The sequence below is a fragment of the Peromyscus eremicus genome, chromosome 14 (assembly GCF_949786415.1).
Source record: "Peromyscus eremicus chromosome 14, PerEre_H2_v1, whole genome shotgun sequence".
Taxonomy (NCBI): domain Eukaryota; kingdom Metazoa; phylum Chordata; class Mammalia; order Rodentia; family Cricetidae; genus Peromyscus; species Peromyscus eremicus.
In genome coordinates, this window is record NC_081430.1 from 82979211 (window position 1) to 82996065 (window position 16855).

At 46.2% G+C, this 16855-nt stretch overlaps 1 protein-coding gene across 5 annotated transcripts in view; it reads right to left on the reverse strand.

Moving 5' to 3' along the window:
* Window positions 1-1055: 1055 nt before the first annotated feature.
* Window positions 1056-16855, reverse strand: part of Arel1 (apoptosis resistant E3 ubiquitin protein ligase 1) — a 50608-nt gene continuing 34808 nt past the window's right edge. For all 5 annotated transcript variants that reach the window (XM_059279752.1, XM_059279751.1, XM_059279750.1 and 2 more), the window contains 15 exons: window positions 15706-15875; window positions 15308-15488; window positions 14869-15116; window positions 13130-13207; window positions 11800-11941; window positions 11578-11699; window positions 10238-10313; window positions 9671-9780; window positions 8561-8740; window positions 7992-8117; window positions 6248-6377; window positions 6103-6161; window positions 2762-2851; window positions 2170-2345; window positions 1056-2063 (listed from right to left, as the gene is read on the reverse strand). In XM_059279752.1, the coding sequence (XP_059135735.1) occupies window positions 1961-2063; window positions 2170-2345; window positions 2762-2851; window positions 6103-6161; window positions 6248-6377; window positions 7992-8117; window positions 8561-8740; window positions 9671-9780; window positions 10238-10313; window positions 11578-11699; window positions 11800-11941; window positions 13130-13207; window positions 14869-15116; window positions 15308-15488; window positions 15706-15875 (1991 nt within the window). In that variant the 3' untranslated portion in view covers window positions 1056-1960. The remainder of the gene's footprint in view (window positions 2064-2169; window positions 2346-2761; window positions 2852-6102; window positions 6162-6247; window positions 6378-7991; window positions 8118-8560; window positions 8741-9670; window positions 9781-10237; window positions 10314-11577; window positions 11700-11799; window positions 11942-13129; window positions 13208-14868; window positions 15117-15307; window positions 15489-15705; window positions 15876-16855) is intronic.

Here is a 16855-nt window from a genome sequence, read left to right on the forward strand (position 1 = left end):
CTAGTGCCAAAGCAGTATTAGAAAAAAAAGGTAAAAGAAACTGCAAAAGAGAGCAAAACTGCTTCTGAATAGTCAGGAGAGAGTACACTGGAATAGAAAACCACACAGTACTAAAGGGTTGTTGTTGTTAGAGACTCTGGTGCCTAGGAGACTGAAAAAGTGCTATAACTAGAGCCTAAAATGATAGGTCTAGCCAAGAATATAAACTCAACCCCCCTGGTAATCTCTAGAGGGGTGCTGGAGCTGGGATTACAGAATCCAGGACAGGAACAATTGCCCCAAAGAGCCAAGCCAGCCCATGTACCCCAGGTGGAAGCCCCAGAGGAGGCCTGAGAGGCAGCAGGGGGATGGCTAAACCAGCTTGGACACGTTCCATGGGGAAAGTGTGGGCAAGCAGCAGCACCTTGTCCTGGTCCCTGAGGAGAGCAGTGACCATGTGGCATGGAGGGTCCTGGGGTGTAGAGGCCCTGATGCCAGGTCCTAAACCCCAAGAAGTGAGGTCAGCGCCCACGCCAACAAAGGACAAATAATGACTGCAAAGGAGGTCAGGTAGGAATTCTAGCAGCTCAGGAGGGCTTGTTTCTCATGATCCCTGGGAACAGGAGAGCTCAGACATACTTCCAGGAGGCCAAGTCGTAAGAACTGCCTTGCCTCGGGATTCTGTGTACCTGCTGGTTTTGGCAATAAAGATGGCTTGTAATATTCTGAGTGAGTACCCCATCAGAAATGGGAGCTTGTAGCAAAGCCTAATTAAAGACAGAAACTGGGAAGTCCATGTGATCTTGAGCCTTATGGTGTTTTCCTTCAAACACTAATGAAAAGAGATGTTATCATCTTCCAAGAGACTGACAAGTCCTCTTCGATCACACATAATGGTGAACCCAATATAGCTTCCTCCCTCCTGATTCCCCATCCTGAAACTGATGAAACCAAGTACCTGGAACTGCTAGGTATTGACTGCTGCTGGATCGCCACCATGTCTATCCCCAGTGGCCTGACCCAGGACCTGTGATGACAGTTCTTCTGCCTCAGTGCTACCAGAGACCACCACCGAAGAGTTGGCAACCTATGTTTACTGTCCCAGTCCTTTGCTCCCAAAATTCTTCCAGCGGAGTGTTAAAGACAGCTCTTAACAGACCACATAAACTGGAGATCAGTGGTCATGCCGCGCCGTCCGTCAGTGCAAACAGCAAGCTCAGAGAAAAGCATCAGTAGTCTTCAAGCCGTCCCCGAGAGAAGTGCAGCCAGCACGGGAGGCCACAGCACAGCCACCTTTACATTCTTCTCACCACTTTTCTCACCGGCTCAAGCTCAGGAGAAAGCTTAGCACAGTCTTTATGGAGTGATGATCATCTTCAAAAATGCCCCCCAGGAGTGTCTTCTCCAGTTGTCACCACAGAGACCTGCAGTACCATCAGTCCCCATCAGTGCTATGGCCTGTGCCGGCCACTTTCTATCTGTGCTTCTCCTGGCTACTGATGAGAAGAGGTGATGGGTTGTCCAGGAGAAGGGATCATGTACCAGTCTGGTCAAGTAGTGAGATCAAGAAGGGATTTCCAAAGAGCAGAGGGTGCTGGAACAAGGCATTGCTTAAGGGTCTCAGCATGCCAGCTTTCCAACAGAATTGAGTCCTCCATGTCATCCATCTCTCCCAGACACTGAGGCAGATCCAGCTACAGAGATCTTCAAAGGACCAAATGAAATGACAGCAGCATGGTCCTTTTCTCATGACTGAGTGGTGTTCAGATAGGTACCACGTGCCCAAATGGCCTGTGGTAAATGTGGACACAGAGCGGGTGAGGTAAGAACAATGCTTGTAGATGGCAGAATACTCCAGACACACGGGAGCATGCAGTCTCTCCTGGCTAATGGGTATGTGTGTTAAGGTCAGTGGTTATGCTTGGTAACATGTGTCCAGATGCTCTAGAGAGTATGAGCCAAGCAGGTGACAGAGGAGCGGTCAGAGCATGCCAAAGCCCTCGCAACCCTCACTGATGGCCAGCTGCAGCATCCTGTGTACCTCTTCATATGAGTCATATGTAGGGAGGCACAGTTGGTTAAAACTGGAAGAACAAGGAGGAAAATGATTAATTCACACTACAAGAAACATGAGCAAGGGCTAGAAAGAGACTCTCCCACCAGGGATGCTTTGGGCAGCCAGACACCTACCATGTGTGTGCAGTAGGAAGAGTGCTGTGGGTCGGAGCAGCGATAATCTGAAATGAGGGACAGAGGGCAGCAAAGCCTCCAGGCGGAAGCTGAGAGGAGCCTGTTGTGAACTGAAGTAGCCGAGCCAATTCCTCCTGGGTCAGACTGGAAACCACAGTCCAAAACCACCTCATGACCTGGCAGGAAGGACAAGGCTCTAGTCACACAGGGTATGCAGCATTTGATCCTAAGGAGCTGATCCTTACGGAAGGAACAGGATACTCTGGGTAGGCACATGCTCCCATTTACAGTTCTATGAGGCATGAATAACTACCTCTGTAAGAATTTACATTGTCACAGGGTCAGATGAGCAATCACCAATTGATTGCTTGGCTCTGTTTACTTGCATTTCCCATTTACTGCCCCAGTGGCAGTCAATGTAACAGTTTAGGGACCCAGGCTCCTTTCAGCCTGGATAACCACCTGTTTTCCCCACATGAATCACCTTTGTGCAGGTCAACATGTCAACTTCTTTGACTTCTCTAATTTTTTCTTCTAAAACCTTTCCTCACAAGATGATACCAATCCAACTGTAGAAAGTTTAGCCCATTACCTTTTCTCTGAAATGCCAGGAGCCATCAACCACTACAGCATGGGCTTTGAAGTCAGCTACACTGATGTCTCCAGTCCCACACATCAGCAGCTAAAAAGACAGACAGAAGGACAAAGACACACTAGTCAGTTACCTGTTGACATGGAAATGCAGAATAAAAGGAACACCAGGAGAAAGACAGGAGGTGAGATCACAGTGCCAGAATAAACTGCAATCAGCCAATGATTCCTAAGCAGTGTGGTCTTTAAAAAAAAAAAGGCCTGGATATGGGGCCCAGGGGTAGATGCAGTCTAGGGTTGTTGGACAGGTTTAAAGGGGTTTGGCAGGTGGTGGGCAGTGTCTTCCCCCGGGTCCCTAGGACCGCTCTGGCCTCTGGTACAGCTGCTAGGGGCTGTGGGCCCTATATCTGCCTGTGTCACAGAGTCAGTTACAAAGAAAGGCAGACAGATATGCTTGTAGCTGAGCCCCAGGTCTACTACATCCGTATCTCTAGAGCTGGATTAGAAGCTTATGTAACTGAAAAGGTGTTTCTGGTGAGCATGCCTAGTTAAGAATCGCTATGGATTCCTTGTAATTAAAAGAAAAAAAAAATTAAAGAAATAAAAGAACTAAGTATATGCTCTAGCAAAGGAATGCCAAGGAAAAAAGGCAAGTCCTTTCCCTTTGATGAAAATCCCCAAGCCCCGTTTATGAGTATTTTCTCTCAGGATCTATCTATTCTCCTTTGATGGACTGAACTTTCACTACTTCCCTTTAGCTCTGCCTCCAGTTGAACAGATAAATTAAAAGGTATGCAGAGAGAGAGAGAGAGAGAGAGAGAGAGAGAGAGAGAGAGAGAGAGAGAGAGAGAGAGAGAACGAACACATCAATGACATCAGAGCCCTAAACATCTTGTTGATGTCCTAATTTGGTTCAAGATCCAACACGTTACTTAGCAGACTATGAGTATCCTTCCAATAGCTATAAGGAATGAAATCTCTTAATAAAGAGACAAAAGAGGGCCAACGAAGCCCTGGAAGCTTTGTTTCGAGACCATGCCAAGCTAATGAGCAACTAGGAGCAGGCTAAGGAGCAACCAGAAGACTGCAACTTTCCTTTATATGCTGTTACCAATGCTCATGAAAAAACAAAACACTCCAGTGTCCCAAATACCAGCACTGGGTAAGAGCTCTATGAGAAATCTGAGACTGAGAATTCCTTGTTTGGATTTTATATCTCAAAGCACAAAAAGTGATAGGCTAATGGAAGGCTCTGACTGTTCTCTGACAGCTCAGCTAACAAGAAAAAGAACAACACAACATCACCTGACACTCGCACCAATTGTTTTCCTTACAATTTTAAAGGAATTTTATCTTTTTGTTGTTCTGTTTTGTTTTTCAAGACAGGGTCTCTCTGTAGCCCTGGCTGTCCAGGAACTCCCTCTGTAGACCAGGCTGGCCTGGAACGGATCCTCATGCCTCTGCCTCCTAAGTGCTGGGAAAAGATTTCTAACAGGAACCAGTTTGCAGAAAGGAACTCCTCATAAAAGCTATGGGAAGTTAAAAATTATAACTTTACTGTATGTATCATCTGTGAGGAGCAACAGCAGGAAAGGACAAACTGACTTTGTTTTCTGCTGCTCTTGTTGTTTTTTAACTTTGTCTGTTCTTATGTCATGTGCATTAGTGTTTTGCCTGCCTGTGTGTCTGTGTGAGGGTGTCGGATCCCCTGGAACTGGAGTTACAGATAGTTGTGAGCTACCATGTGGGTGCTGGGAATTGAACCCAGGTCCTCTGGAAGAATGGCCAGTGCTCTTAACCGCTGAGCCATCTCTCCAGCTCCCTCCCTCCCGCCACTTTGTTTTGTTCTTGACTCATAAGGACTTTAATTCAGCTAACTATAAAAATGGTATTACTTTTTTCTTTTTTTTTCTAATATTTATTTATTATGCATATAGTGTTCTGCCTGCATCTCTGCATGCCAGAAGAGGGCACCAGATTTCATTACAGATGGTTGTGACCATCATGTGGTTGCTGGGAATTGAACTCAGGACCTCGGAAGAACAGCCAGTGCTCTTAATCTCTGAGCCATCTCTCCAGCCCCAGTATCTACTATCTTATAGCTAACTTTTAATTGATTCAAAATGTGAAATAGTAACACAGGCACGCATGTATACACACACACACACACACACACACACACACACACACACACACACACACACACACGGTGGTTATGGTCAAAACCCTAAATGTAATCCCATCTTGTGGGATGTCTCTTTCACTAGCATTTAGTCCATAAGACACTGTCTTCTTCACTGCTATTTCTCTGGTATCTCAGTACACAATTCACAGTTCACATATACCTGAACAAATACATTCTATAATCCCCTTAAATGTCATAAGACATTATGAAGACTGCACATGATGTCAATACTCCTTACTAGTTGATTAATATCAATAATAGTTAATGGATAAATATTAACTACCACTCTTCATAGACACTTGACATTTTCTGACTTTTGACATTCTAATTTTTTTTTTTTTTTTTTTTTTTTTGGTTTTTCGAGACAGGGTTTCTCTGTGTAGCTTTGCGCCTTTCCTGGAACTCACTTGGTAGCCCAGGCTGGCCTCGAACTCACAGAGATCCGCCTGGCTCTGCCTCCCGAGTGCTGGGATTAAAGGCGTGCGCCACCACCACCCGGCGACATTCTAATTTTTAAAAGCTGAAGAACGGGTCAATGAACAGAAGAGTAACAAAAGTGGACACAGGCAGGAGAGACGGCTCAGTGGTTAAGATCACTGGCTGCTCTTCCAGAGGACCTGGGCTCTATTCCCAGCACCCACATGGCACCTCACAACTGTCTGTAACTCAGGTTCCAAGGGATCCAACACCCTCTTCTGGCTTCTGCAGGAACCAGGCACACATGTGGTACACAGACATACATGCAGGCAAAAGACTCAGACACATATAATAAAATAAAAATTTTTAGAAGGTGAATCCAACTTTTGCACAATAAAAAAGACTTTCTGGCTACATAGTGAGACTCTGTCCCACCCTTTAGCCCCCCCAAAAGAACGGACGGACTTTGCTGCCACACCTCTAACAGAAGATAACAGCCAGCAGGAGCCCACGAGGCATGCTCTGAGAACAGCAGTCGTGGGGCTCGGAAGGTAAAGGCACGTGCTACCTACCAGTCAAGCCTGAGCACTTGTGTCCGATCCAGACTCGTGGTGGAAGGACAGAAGTCAGTCTACAAGTGGTTCTCTGATCTCCACAGGTGGGCATGGCACTTGGGTGCCCTCCACACAGGAAATGAAAAATAACACAGAACAAAACAGGTCCGAATCCTAAGCACTTACCTCAAGCTCATTCTCATCAAAAATAGCCAAGAGGTTCTCAGGAACCAACTCATTCAAGCCTGAAACAAAAGTATCCAAGTTAAAGCCAGCCCGGCAACTACGACGACAACGCAGACATCTTCAGCGAAAGGAGACAGGGTCCCACCTTTTAGGAAATGCTCCACCTCCTCTTTCACTTGACTGGCCAGCCGATACTGGGCTAGCAAGTTCAAGTAGAAGATTTTATTTGCATTGGTGACTGGGGTTTGAGCTCCACCTGTCATGAGTTCTACAACCTGAAACAGGAGGCAAAAGACAAGGAGAGGTTGTGGCTAGGAAACTGTAAGATGTTTCAGCCTGGAGTGTCCCACAAGCAGCGGAACGGGACTCCCTCAGTGCCGGCCTCAAGCTCCTCATCTGCATTTGGCTTCTTAACCCACTTGCCTCGACCTTTTGTACTAACCTTCAGGCCTTACAGCGCTTCTTCCACACTCTGCTAGCTGGTTTCTAAAGTGGGTGTTAAACGAGGTCTTCTCCCATGCAGTGGAGCAGTGGTGATGTCACAGGAAGATGCTGTTTGTTTGTTAGCAATAGTTGAATCCCTCTCCTACAACTAACCCACTGATGACCTTTTCTCAAAGAAGCTCTCTCAGCTCTGAAATTCTGAGACGGAAACAGTTGTTCCCACACATTCTTCTATCTCCCAAGCAGACAAATGGAAAGAACAATGGCTGCAGACGGGAAATCTGCCTTCCAAACTCCAGCCACGATACTAACTTGCTACTAACAGAACTTCAGTCCATTAACTATTTGTGTCACCAACAGAATTAGTAAGCGCACACACTCACACACCCCCCAATAAACAACAATGGAGGAGCACTCGAGGAAGTCCCAAGCAGTGAGAACAATGACCTGGAGATCCTGTGTATGGAAACCAGAGTTGTTTCCATAAGGGAATGAATGCCTCCATTTTAATTGCATTGATGTGAACGATAAATCTTAACATTTTTTAGGCCACAGCTAGAAATGCTTATTCACAAAAACCACACCAAATTATAGGAGTAATATAGTATCTATAATTATAGAAAAAAGTTCTACTGTCTTAATCTACTGAGAATCCCGCTGGTGAACAACCTGTTGCTGTCCCCAGGGCCAAGGACTGTGACCTAAGGTTCTGCTCACTTGCAGCTTCGTTACACCAGCTCAGGAAAGTGGCATTCCAATCATTTTCAGTAGTGTTTAGTTCTGGGTTTTTTTTTTTTTTTTTTTTTTTTGCTTGTTTGTTTTTTTGTTTTTTTGAGACAGGGTCTGTCTATGTAGACCAAGCTGGCCTCAAACTCAGAGATCTGCCTGCCTGCATGTGTCTCCCAAGTGCTGGGATTAAAGGTAGGTACCACCATACCCAGCTGCCACATCTTTTCAGTCATTGCTACTTTCCTTTTAATTGCATATTGTTAACTAGTTTTGCAGTGGTAGTATCATACCTAATGAAGTTTAGTAATATATTATTATTATGACCAGCTTCATTATTATCATTTGATATCTCATAACTCCACAATGTAACAAAAGCACATTTACAACAAAAATATATCTGGCCAGTAATCTCAGCACTCAGGAGGCCAGCCTGAGCTACACAGTGAGACCCTGTCTCAAAAAACCAACCCAACCAAACAAAAAACCCAACAAGACCAACACGAGGATTTTACAACATACAGACACTGTGTTAAATGAAGCATCAGCCACCTACATCCCAACTGCTAATCACTGACACAGTTGTCCTCCCCAGCTGGCCTGTGCAATGACACTTTGGTCGCTCTGCATTCTTTCCTTCCCTGCACAAAGTCCTACTGGTCCTGTTTTAGAGGGGCCAGGGGCGTGGGGGACCCATAACTCCTCGTGGTCTTTATCACCTTATCCAGTTGACCTGATTTGTTGTATTTTTCTTCTGCAAAGACCAGCTCCATCTCACTCATGTCATTGTGGAGGATAAAGCAAACTTTGGACTTGTAGAATTCTGGGTCGTCTGTTTCAAAGTACTGAGGAGAAAGGCAGACACAGAAGCAGCACATGAACTCTTTGACCACAAATGAGATTTTAACTGCTTGACATCACTTACATCTTCAGTCTCAAAAATAATCAGGCCGGGGGGCTGGAGAGCTGGCTCAGTGGTTAAGAGCACTGGCTGCTCTTCCAAAGGACCTGGGTTCAGCTCCCAGCAACCACATAGAGGCTCACAATCATTTGTTATTCCAGTTCCAGGGGATCCAACACCTTCTTCTGACTCTGTGGGCACCAGGGATGCATCTGGTGTATGTACATACATGCAGGCAAAACACACATATAGACAGAATAAAAATAAACAAATATTTTAAAAACATAAGTAAAAGGGAAAAAATACTTTAGAAACTCAGCTCATATGGAAAGATTCCAGAGGCATCGGCCAGACTGTCTTAGTGGAAATGCACACCTAAGATGTTACCTTGTAATGCATACGGAGTCCAATGATTTGGGCCAGGAAAGACCGAGTGAAACGGGCACGGACCAATTGCTTGTAAGCTCCTCCTAGAGAGGACTCATACAAACACTTGCCCACCAGCCGCCCTGCAAACTCATACATCTTCAAGCGCAGGTGAGCCGGGCGATTAGGGTTAGGATGCACCTGTCAAAGAAAGAAATGGAAAGGCCTTGGACCATTTTCCATCCATCCTAGTTCTGGAAAGACCCTCCCTCCCAATGCAATGTACTACAGTTTGGACCTGGAATGTCCCAAAGGTGCCCAGAGTGCCATCGATGGGTTCAGATTACTGGGGTATGCCCTGGAAGAAAGCTGACTGGTGGCCTTCTCTCCTCCATGCCCCAACCCTGAGATGGACGATCCTGTCATACTCTGCCACTACGATATGCTGCCTCACCACAGACCAAAGCAACAAGGCAGACCAAACAGGGACTGAAACTTCTAGAACTCTGCAGCGAGATGATGTTTTCTTTTTATATGCTCATTGTCTCAGGCATTTATTACAGCAATGGAAATCGGGCTCATACCCTCCACCAAGGGAATAAAATTTCAGTTTAAGGATCACAGAGCAGACAACTGAGTAATTGAAAGTGACTGGAGGATGGCTGCTGAAGAACCTTAGATTAGTTTGTGGTCCCAGGATGATTTGAGTACAGGGATATGATGCCTGTCCCTAAATGAGAACTTTATTGAACCACAGTCAGGTGCTCTACTTCTGACACCTCTAGTCAAAGATCTAATACAGAAACCAACTGTCTTAGGCATCTTTCTTTAGAAAATAGCTTCATTATTATAAATAAGTAAAGTAGCCATTACAATATAATGCTCTCAGCCAAATGCTCAACTACTATTTTTTTCCTATTTACAGATGAAATAATGGAGCCAAATAAAAGGGAGGCAACTTGATTAGCTCATTACTAACAGCAAATTAAGAGCAAAACACAAAACACAAGTTGTCAGGACTCCCAGGTCAGCTGTGTGAAGCTCTGTGTACTCGGTTTGGTTCCTGCCCCCCACCCCCCCAGTCCCCCCCAGTCCCCCCCACCCCCCCAGCCCCCAGGAAGGCACACTCACTAGCGCTTGGTTGTTGTCACTGAACCGGGTAAAGAGCTGACTGGTGGTGTCAAACAGGGCTTTGCAGATCAGCTCAAACCACTCCCGGCGAGGCCCTCCCCAATCCAAAGCTGAAAAGTATAACGAAGATTAAAAGTGAGGCTGGCTTCCACCACCTCCTGCTACTTCCCTTCCTTTAGTGACCACTTAACACACTCACACCCCTTCTCTTCCACTCCCTGGCTCTTCACTGCAGCTCGCCTGCATGGTGGACAGTTTCTGGAACCCTACTTCCTTCTGTAGAATTCAAGGTATTCTGATCACTAAGCTAACAGGAACACAGAAGGTCCGAGATCCCAGGAAATGGACACTCTGGGATCTGCAGTGGTTATTTTGTCCTTTTCGTGTGAACTCTAAGAGCTCACCCACATGTCTGTTCTCCACGCTCCACCACGCCATGCAGCCAGGCTTCTTCCCTGACTCATAGAAGCTGGGTCTTTTGGGGGTGGAGAGGCTGTTTGGGATTTTTTGAAGAGTGTGGGAGTAGGAAGGAGAATTAAAATGGTAAAATGAAATTTCAAAACCAACCTTCTTCATCCTGGAAAACCACTTCAAAGTTCTTGCTCCAATCTGAGATGGAAAAGTTCCGAGTGGCCTTCAAAGACTAAAACAGAGAGGAAGGAAGCTGTCAGAACATTGGCTAGCATCCCTCAGCTGCTAAAGACCAACCCCAAGAGCACCACCACTGCTCCCTAAGCCAAGCACTACGTGCAGGTGATGTATGACACATAAGTACGCTTTAGTGACATCATCTTTTTTTTCCCCCAGAGACAGGGTTTCTCTGTGCAGCTTCGCGCCTTTCCTGGACCTCACTCTGCAGCCCAGGTTGGCCTCAAACTCACAGAGATCTGCCTGATTTTGACTTCCGAGTGCTGGCATCAAAGGTGTGTGCCACCACTGCCCAGCTCTAGTGACATCATCTTATATGTAAGTATACAAATCTCCAGGAGAAATTCAAAATTAAAAAAAAAAAATCTAAATATAGAAACAAACCCCGATGATCCCAGCAAACATGAGGCTGAAGCAGGAGGACTACAAGTTCAAGGCCAGCCTGATCTACACTGTGTCAACTTCTCACTGGAGAAAAAACAACACACACACACACACACACACACACACACACAAAAAAAAAAGAACATTTAATTTGGAATTTAATAGTTAAATTTTTTTTTCTTCTTTTTTTTTTTATAAACTTCACTTTATTAATGAAAAACCCCTTACAGAAAAGTTTTCTTTAAAAAGATTCAAGTAAGTGATAAGCTGTAAACAAAAGAGCTTAAGGAGTCTTGGTTTTCAGTAAAGTACAGACTATTCACTAGAATCTTTATCCACCACCAGGCAAGGCCCACACAGGGAGCCATCCACATGGAGTGTGGCTGAGAAAGGGGGTTTCCAGGCACACCTACCAGAGCCAAACACCACAAACACTTTCTGGACAGGCACCAAGCCTTCTCACTCTTAGGGAATGTCAGACCACGCCAATGTCTGTGTGGTGGAGACACACACTCATCAGGTGTTCCATGTCTAGCAGCCCAGAGTGACAACAAGAATGACTTCTTCCTTCTACCCCAGGGATGACTAACAGGCTGCCTCTCTAACCACTACTTCCACCCCTACACTGTCCAGGAACTACGTCAGCACAGACCAGAAAACTGCTGTGTCCTAAGTCTCCCCTCCGCTGCATGCTTCCAACACAGTGGCCCCAACCCAGTATAATAAAGTATATACAATGAAAGAACAAATAAGTCTCTAATATGTTTAAAGGGAGAAGTTTATGGTTCATTAAAAGGATGCACTGCAGAATACAGTCAAATACTGAAGAGGTCTTTAGCTGGAGAACTCGCATATAAAGATGAGACTTTACTTACTGATTCCAACAAGGCGTGTCTGCTGACCTTCAGGGTGACTTTGGAATGAGGTCTCTTCACATGTACCTGCCGAAGCTCTCGCTGGAAAAAGTTCACCTTGTCTTGAAAGGTCTCAGAGCCTCCTGAGGAGCAGCAAAGTTCATCACGACTTATTACAGACAAGCGGAGGAGCACTGCTCTCCAGCTCTACGCCCTCGTGGTCCACTGCCTCCCCACCCTTACCAATGTTCTTGTGCAGGGAGCGGATGAAAGTGGCAGCTAGAATGTTCCTTTCCTTGCAGCTGAGCTCCACGGGAGGCTGAATACCATCATCCACCACCAGTGTGAGGAGCTTGTGAACAGGATCAGGGCCAAGATATGAAAACTAGCAAAGAAAATTTAGAAAGTGGTTAAGTTCATCTGTAAATCCCTTAATTCCACCAAAGCCTTTCAAATGCTTACTCTGCTACACAAACAACAAAAACAAGGCACTGCTGTTTTTTGTAAATAAGTACCGGCCAGGAGTCTCTCGTTTATCTCATACCTTTAATTAGTGCGTGTGTATGTGTATGTGCACAGGTGCATGTGCCACACAGCACACAGGGTCAGCGGCCAGCCTGCGGGCACCGTTCTCGTCTGCCACCCCACAGGGTCTGGAGGATGAACTCTGGCCACTAGACCTGGCCTGCACGTCTAGCTGCTGAGCCATCTCGCCAGCCCTTCCCGATGCTCTACAATGTACAGGTCTGTTTGTCTCTTTGTCGGTTTGAGTGTGTGTACCCATGCTGTGTAGGGGGGTATAGTTTTCAGGAGTTGGTTGGTTCTGCCTTGCTAAATACTCTAGGCTGCTTGGCTTTTGAGCACCCAAGTGATTCTCCTGTCCCTGCCTCCCATCTTGCCACAGAGCACTGGGGTCACGTGCCACCACATTCGGCTCTTTGGCGGGTTCTGGAGATCGACTCAGGTGGTCAGGTTTGGTTGACAAGGACTTTCACCCACTGAGCCATCTTGCTGGTCCCTTTTCAAGTTCTACTGAACTTATTTGAGTCATAGAAAAAACTGCCTTTAAGTAAGGATCCTGGGCAACACTGCAGACCTTCCATCTAAGGTTTAAGAAGGAGCAACTTCTATTCCAAAATGCCTGGAGAAAGTGATCTTCATAAACAATATACCCAAGCCTCTGGGGCAAAGCTTAGATTTAGGCCCAGAACAATTAAAAAACACAACTACAAAAATAAAAAAGAGGAATTTTTTAATACATGAGAACACTCCTTCTCGTAGAGCAAGCTTCAGCAGCAGAGAGCACACATGAGCAGAGCGAGCACACCTTTGAAAGGCCGCTGAGGACAGAAGGCACTGGAGAGTACTCCGAATCGCTACTGGTACCAACTAGGCAGTTTCCAGCACACTCCCTGAATACTCATGGCATTTAATGAGGGATAACTTCTCCTTTGTTTGGAAATGAATAGAGAGAGAACTTTCAGAAACAATGAAAGCCCTCAAAAAAAAAAAAAAAAAAAAAAAAAAAAAAAAGTCTGACCACCCCAAAGTTGAGCCCTAAAGCTCAACTTACCTTTGTTCCAGGGCACACTCGGAAGGTGTAGAGGCGCCAGGGGATGATTTTCAGGTAGAATTCCTTCACGGAGAATTGCTGGGGACCAACAGAAAATGAGGTGGGTGATAAAGAAGAGAGCCCTGTCTGGGTGTTACAAGGCAAATACCAAGGTCGTGTCTGTATTTTTCATAATACAAAAGGATAATTAGTCAGTACTAAAATAAATCTATCTGCAAGGCAAACTGAAACCCGACAGTCCAATTCCACAGACCCGGGTCATCATCTCAACGCTCAGGTCCGACTCTCATTTTGGGATGCTTGGAATTGGGTGCTCACCTCATGAGCATAAACCACTTCACCCTGGAACAAGCAGGCCCCCTCTCTCCGCCTTGCCTGCTGCTGCTCAGTGAGTCCCCACGCCCACAGACAGGAGCCACGCCCACTGCTCCCTCCCCATTTGATGTTGGTTTGTTGTGGTCTGGCTTGAGAAGGGTTTGACTCCCTAGCCCAGACTATCCTGGGACTCTCGAGGCAGCTCAGGCTCTTCGATGTCACAGTGACCTTGTTTCAGCTTCCTAAGTACTGAGATTATAGATGCGAGCCACCATGCCTGGCCCTTTCCTCCTATTGGGATGTTACTAAGGACTAGGCACTGATGGGAAGTCAGGAAGAAGGCTGGAGAGAAACATAGTGGGGGGGATCTTACACAAAAGGTCATCTAAATACCTAATCAAGAGGACAAGGAAGGCTCTTCTTATGCTCTTCAGAAAAGGAGAAAAGAGAGTGCAAGGTTGGTTGGTTTGTTTAATCTGAATGTGTGTCATACATTGTCCCTTTTTTCAGTGCTTGGGACTGCCCCTCACATGCCACAGGCATGTTCGAGCACTGAACTACACCCCAGTCCCGACACTTTCCCTCATGACTTAAAGACCAATGCTCATTACAGGAAACTTCCAACCACACTAAAAGGAGGAAACAGTTGGTCGGTTTTAACAATGACTGATTCAGTGCGGATTCTCTGCAATGTTTCACCCCGCTCAGTTACATCCCTGCCACCCCTCCACCACACAGGAAAGCTAGATTTGTAAACAAAGATGGCACACAGAAGAACATTGGAAAGCACAAGAGAATTTGAACCCAGCTTTGATTATGAGATTAAAGGGTGTAATAGGATGTTCCAATAGTCTCATTCTTGTGAGGACTGGATGAAGAAGAAAACACAGTCAAAAGAAAGCCTCTAACAAGGCGCCCTGAGCTCCAGGGCTTGGGAAGTTCACCCTCCTGTCTCTGCCAAGCTCTTCCTTACAGTCTTGAAGCCCGGTATTGACAACCATTTAGTGTGGTTTCACATGATCACAGAATGAAAGATCAAATTGTTACAATACAGCACAGGGGCCAACAGTGATTCTGATCCCCCTGAGGACTTCGTAATGATCAAAACAAAAGTAGCCTTCTTTACAATCCTGAGAGCTCCACCTTAGACAGTCTTCCCCAGAGCACTCGGAGGATAGAACGTTCAGGTACTCAACGGCGCTGAGAGACACAGTCTGGCAGAGATCTGCCCTCGTACAAAGTGAACCCCTGCAGCAGCAGAGGGCACACAACACTGGGAAGCCTCTCTCAGTGTCTCAGAAACTCTGCAAGGAGATGACTCTGCCCCACTGACACTCAGACTCCACTTTATGGTGTCTGTCACTGAATGTTAGTGGCATACAGACTCGGGGAGGGGATTTTAAGGCAAGAAAGGGGGCGCCAACCTTTGGTGACACATAGCAGTACACCTTCTTGGGTTTCTTCACCTTCTCGGGGGTGTGGCACTCTGAGGGCGAGTCTTCTTCGTCCTCCTCAACAGCGGTGGAGGGCCGGCGCTGAGAGGAACTCATGTGCATGGGAGGGAGATGCCACGGCGTGCTTGTGCAGCTGTTGGTGTTATAAAGGTAAGCCTCAAAGTAAATGCTCACTCCTGAGGTGGACACATTTCGTTCAACAATATTCTTCTCATTCTCTGAAGTACAAAGAACAAAGTTTGAAACAGGAATCAAGAGAGGACAAACTAACCTACTGATGGTCACTCAGGGTACTACCGGGCAGTAAGGTCAACACGGCTCAAATATCAAATGTCTGTGAGGTGGGCCGGAGAACAGACAGAGGGGAAGAAACGGCTGGGGAAGGACCAGGGCACAGCTTTCAACTCACCACTAAGGACTATGATGTCAAATTCGCCATTATTGATGGGTTGGTTCTGGTATGAGATGCAGGCATGGAAGCAACCTCGAGAGTGTAGGGTGAGCCGCAGGAACACCTGGCATGTCTGCCGGTTGGACGTCACCGACTTCTCAAACGAGACCTCATTATTCTCTCCTTCTTGAGCGCCGAGCTACAGGAAGTAAAGTGTGACTTGACATGCTTCCCAAGGACTCTCCCTCCTACGGCTCCTTTAATCTATGCCTCACGCATAGATTACCTTCCTAAACGGACAGGTACTGTCAGGTAAAGACAAGACGGCTCGGAAGTCGGGGGAAGACAAGAGTTGGGGTGAGCATAACAGCAGACCCTAGCTTTCCTGCACATGGAAAAGAGAAGAAGGCACTCACCTCATGAATGGACAAGCTGTAATTGTGCTCATCTCTCAGGGACGTGGAATTGTTGGTTGGGTTGTCATACTCATCTCGGGGCACTATTTGCAGAGTGTGTGGTTGACCACAGGTCAACACAAGAGTAGAAAAATGGCACACAATTTTGGTTTTGGAAGGAACCACCATTCCTGAAACAGACAATGAAAGACAATGAAGACTAAGAAAGAAAACAGATTCACAGAAATGAACTGTGGGGACTTGTTTTCTGTTGTTGCTTCTGGGTATGTTTTTATTTTTCTTGTTATTTTTAACCACTTTTTACACCAAACAAAATGGGAAAGAATCTGAAGAAGCCAGAACTAAAGACACAAATACAGTGCTCCAATTTCCCAGAGAGCCTTTTTTTTTTTTTTTTTTTTGGTTTTTCGAGACAGGGTTTCTCTGTGTAGCTTTGCGCCTTTCCTGGAACTCACTTGGTAGCCCAGGCTGGCCTCGAACTCACAGAGATCCGCCTGGCTCTGCCTCCCGAGTGCTGGGATTAAAGGCGTGCGCCACCACCGCCCGGCCCCAGAGAGCCTTTGAGGTGGACCTCACAAGTGAGTGCTACAATTTCCCAGAGAGCCTTTGAGGTGGACCTCACAAGTGAGTGCTCAAGTCAGGTGTAGTGACACACTCTTCAACCCCAGCACTCGGGAGGCAGAGGCAGGCAGAGGGCTGAGTTCAAGGCCAGCCTGGGCTACAGAGGGCGTGCCAGGACAGCCAGGGATAGTGAGACAGGCTGGCAGGTAAAGGCGCATGCTGTGCAAGCATGGGGACCTGACTCTGACTCCCAGAGCACACGCAAAGGTGAAGGAGAGAAAAATTGACTCCCAGAGCACACGCAAAGGTGAAGGAGAGGAAAATTGACTCCCAGAGCACACGCAAAGGTGAAGGAGAGGAAAATTGTTGGCAAAGTTGTTCAGAGGACAACAAAGTTGTCTTCTAATCTCTATGTTCAGACCTGTCATTTGAATGTACCCACACTCCTACACACACATACAAATAAAAAATAAGGACTGAACAATGGCAAAACTAAAACTCTAGGGCATGAAAGAGGTGCAAATCTAACAAAATACATATAAGAACTGTATATTGAGCACTACTAATGCTGCGGACAAAGAAAAACTGA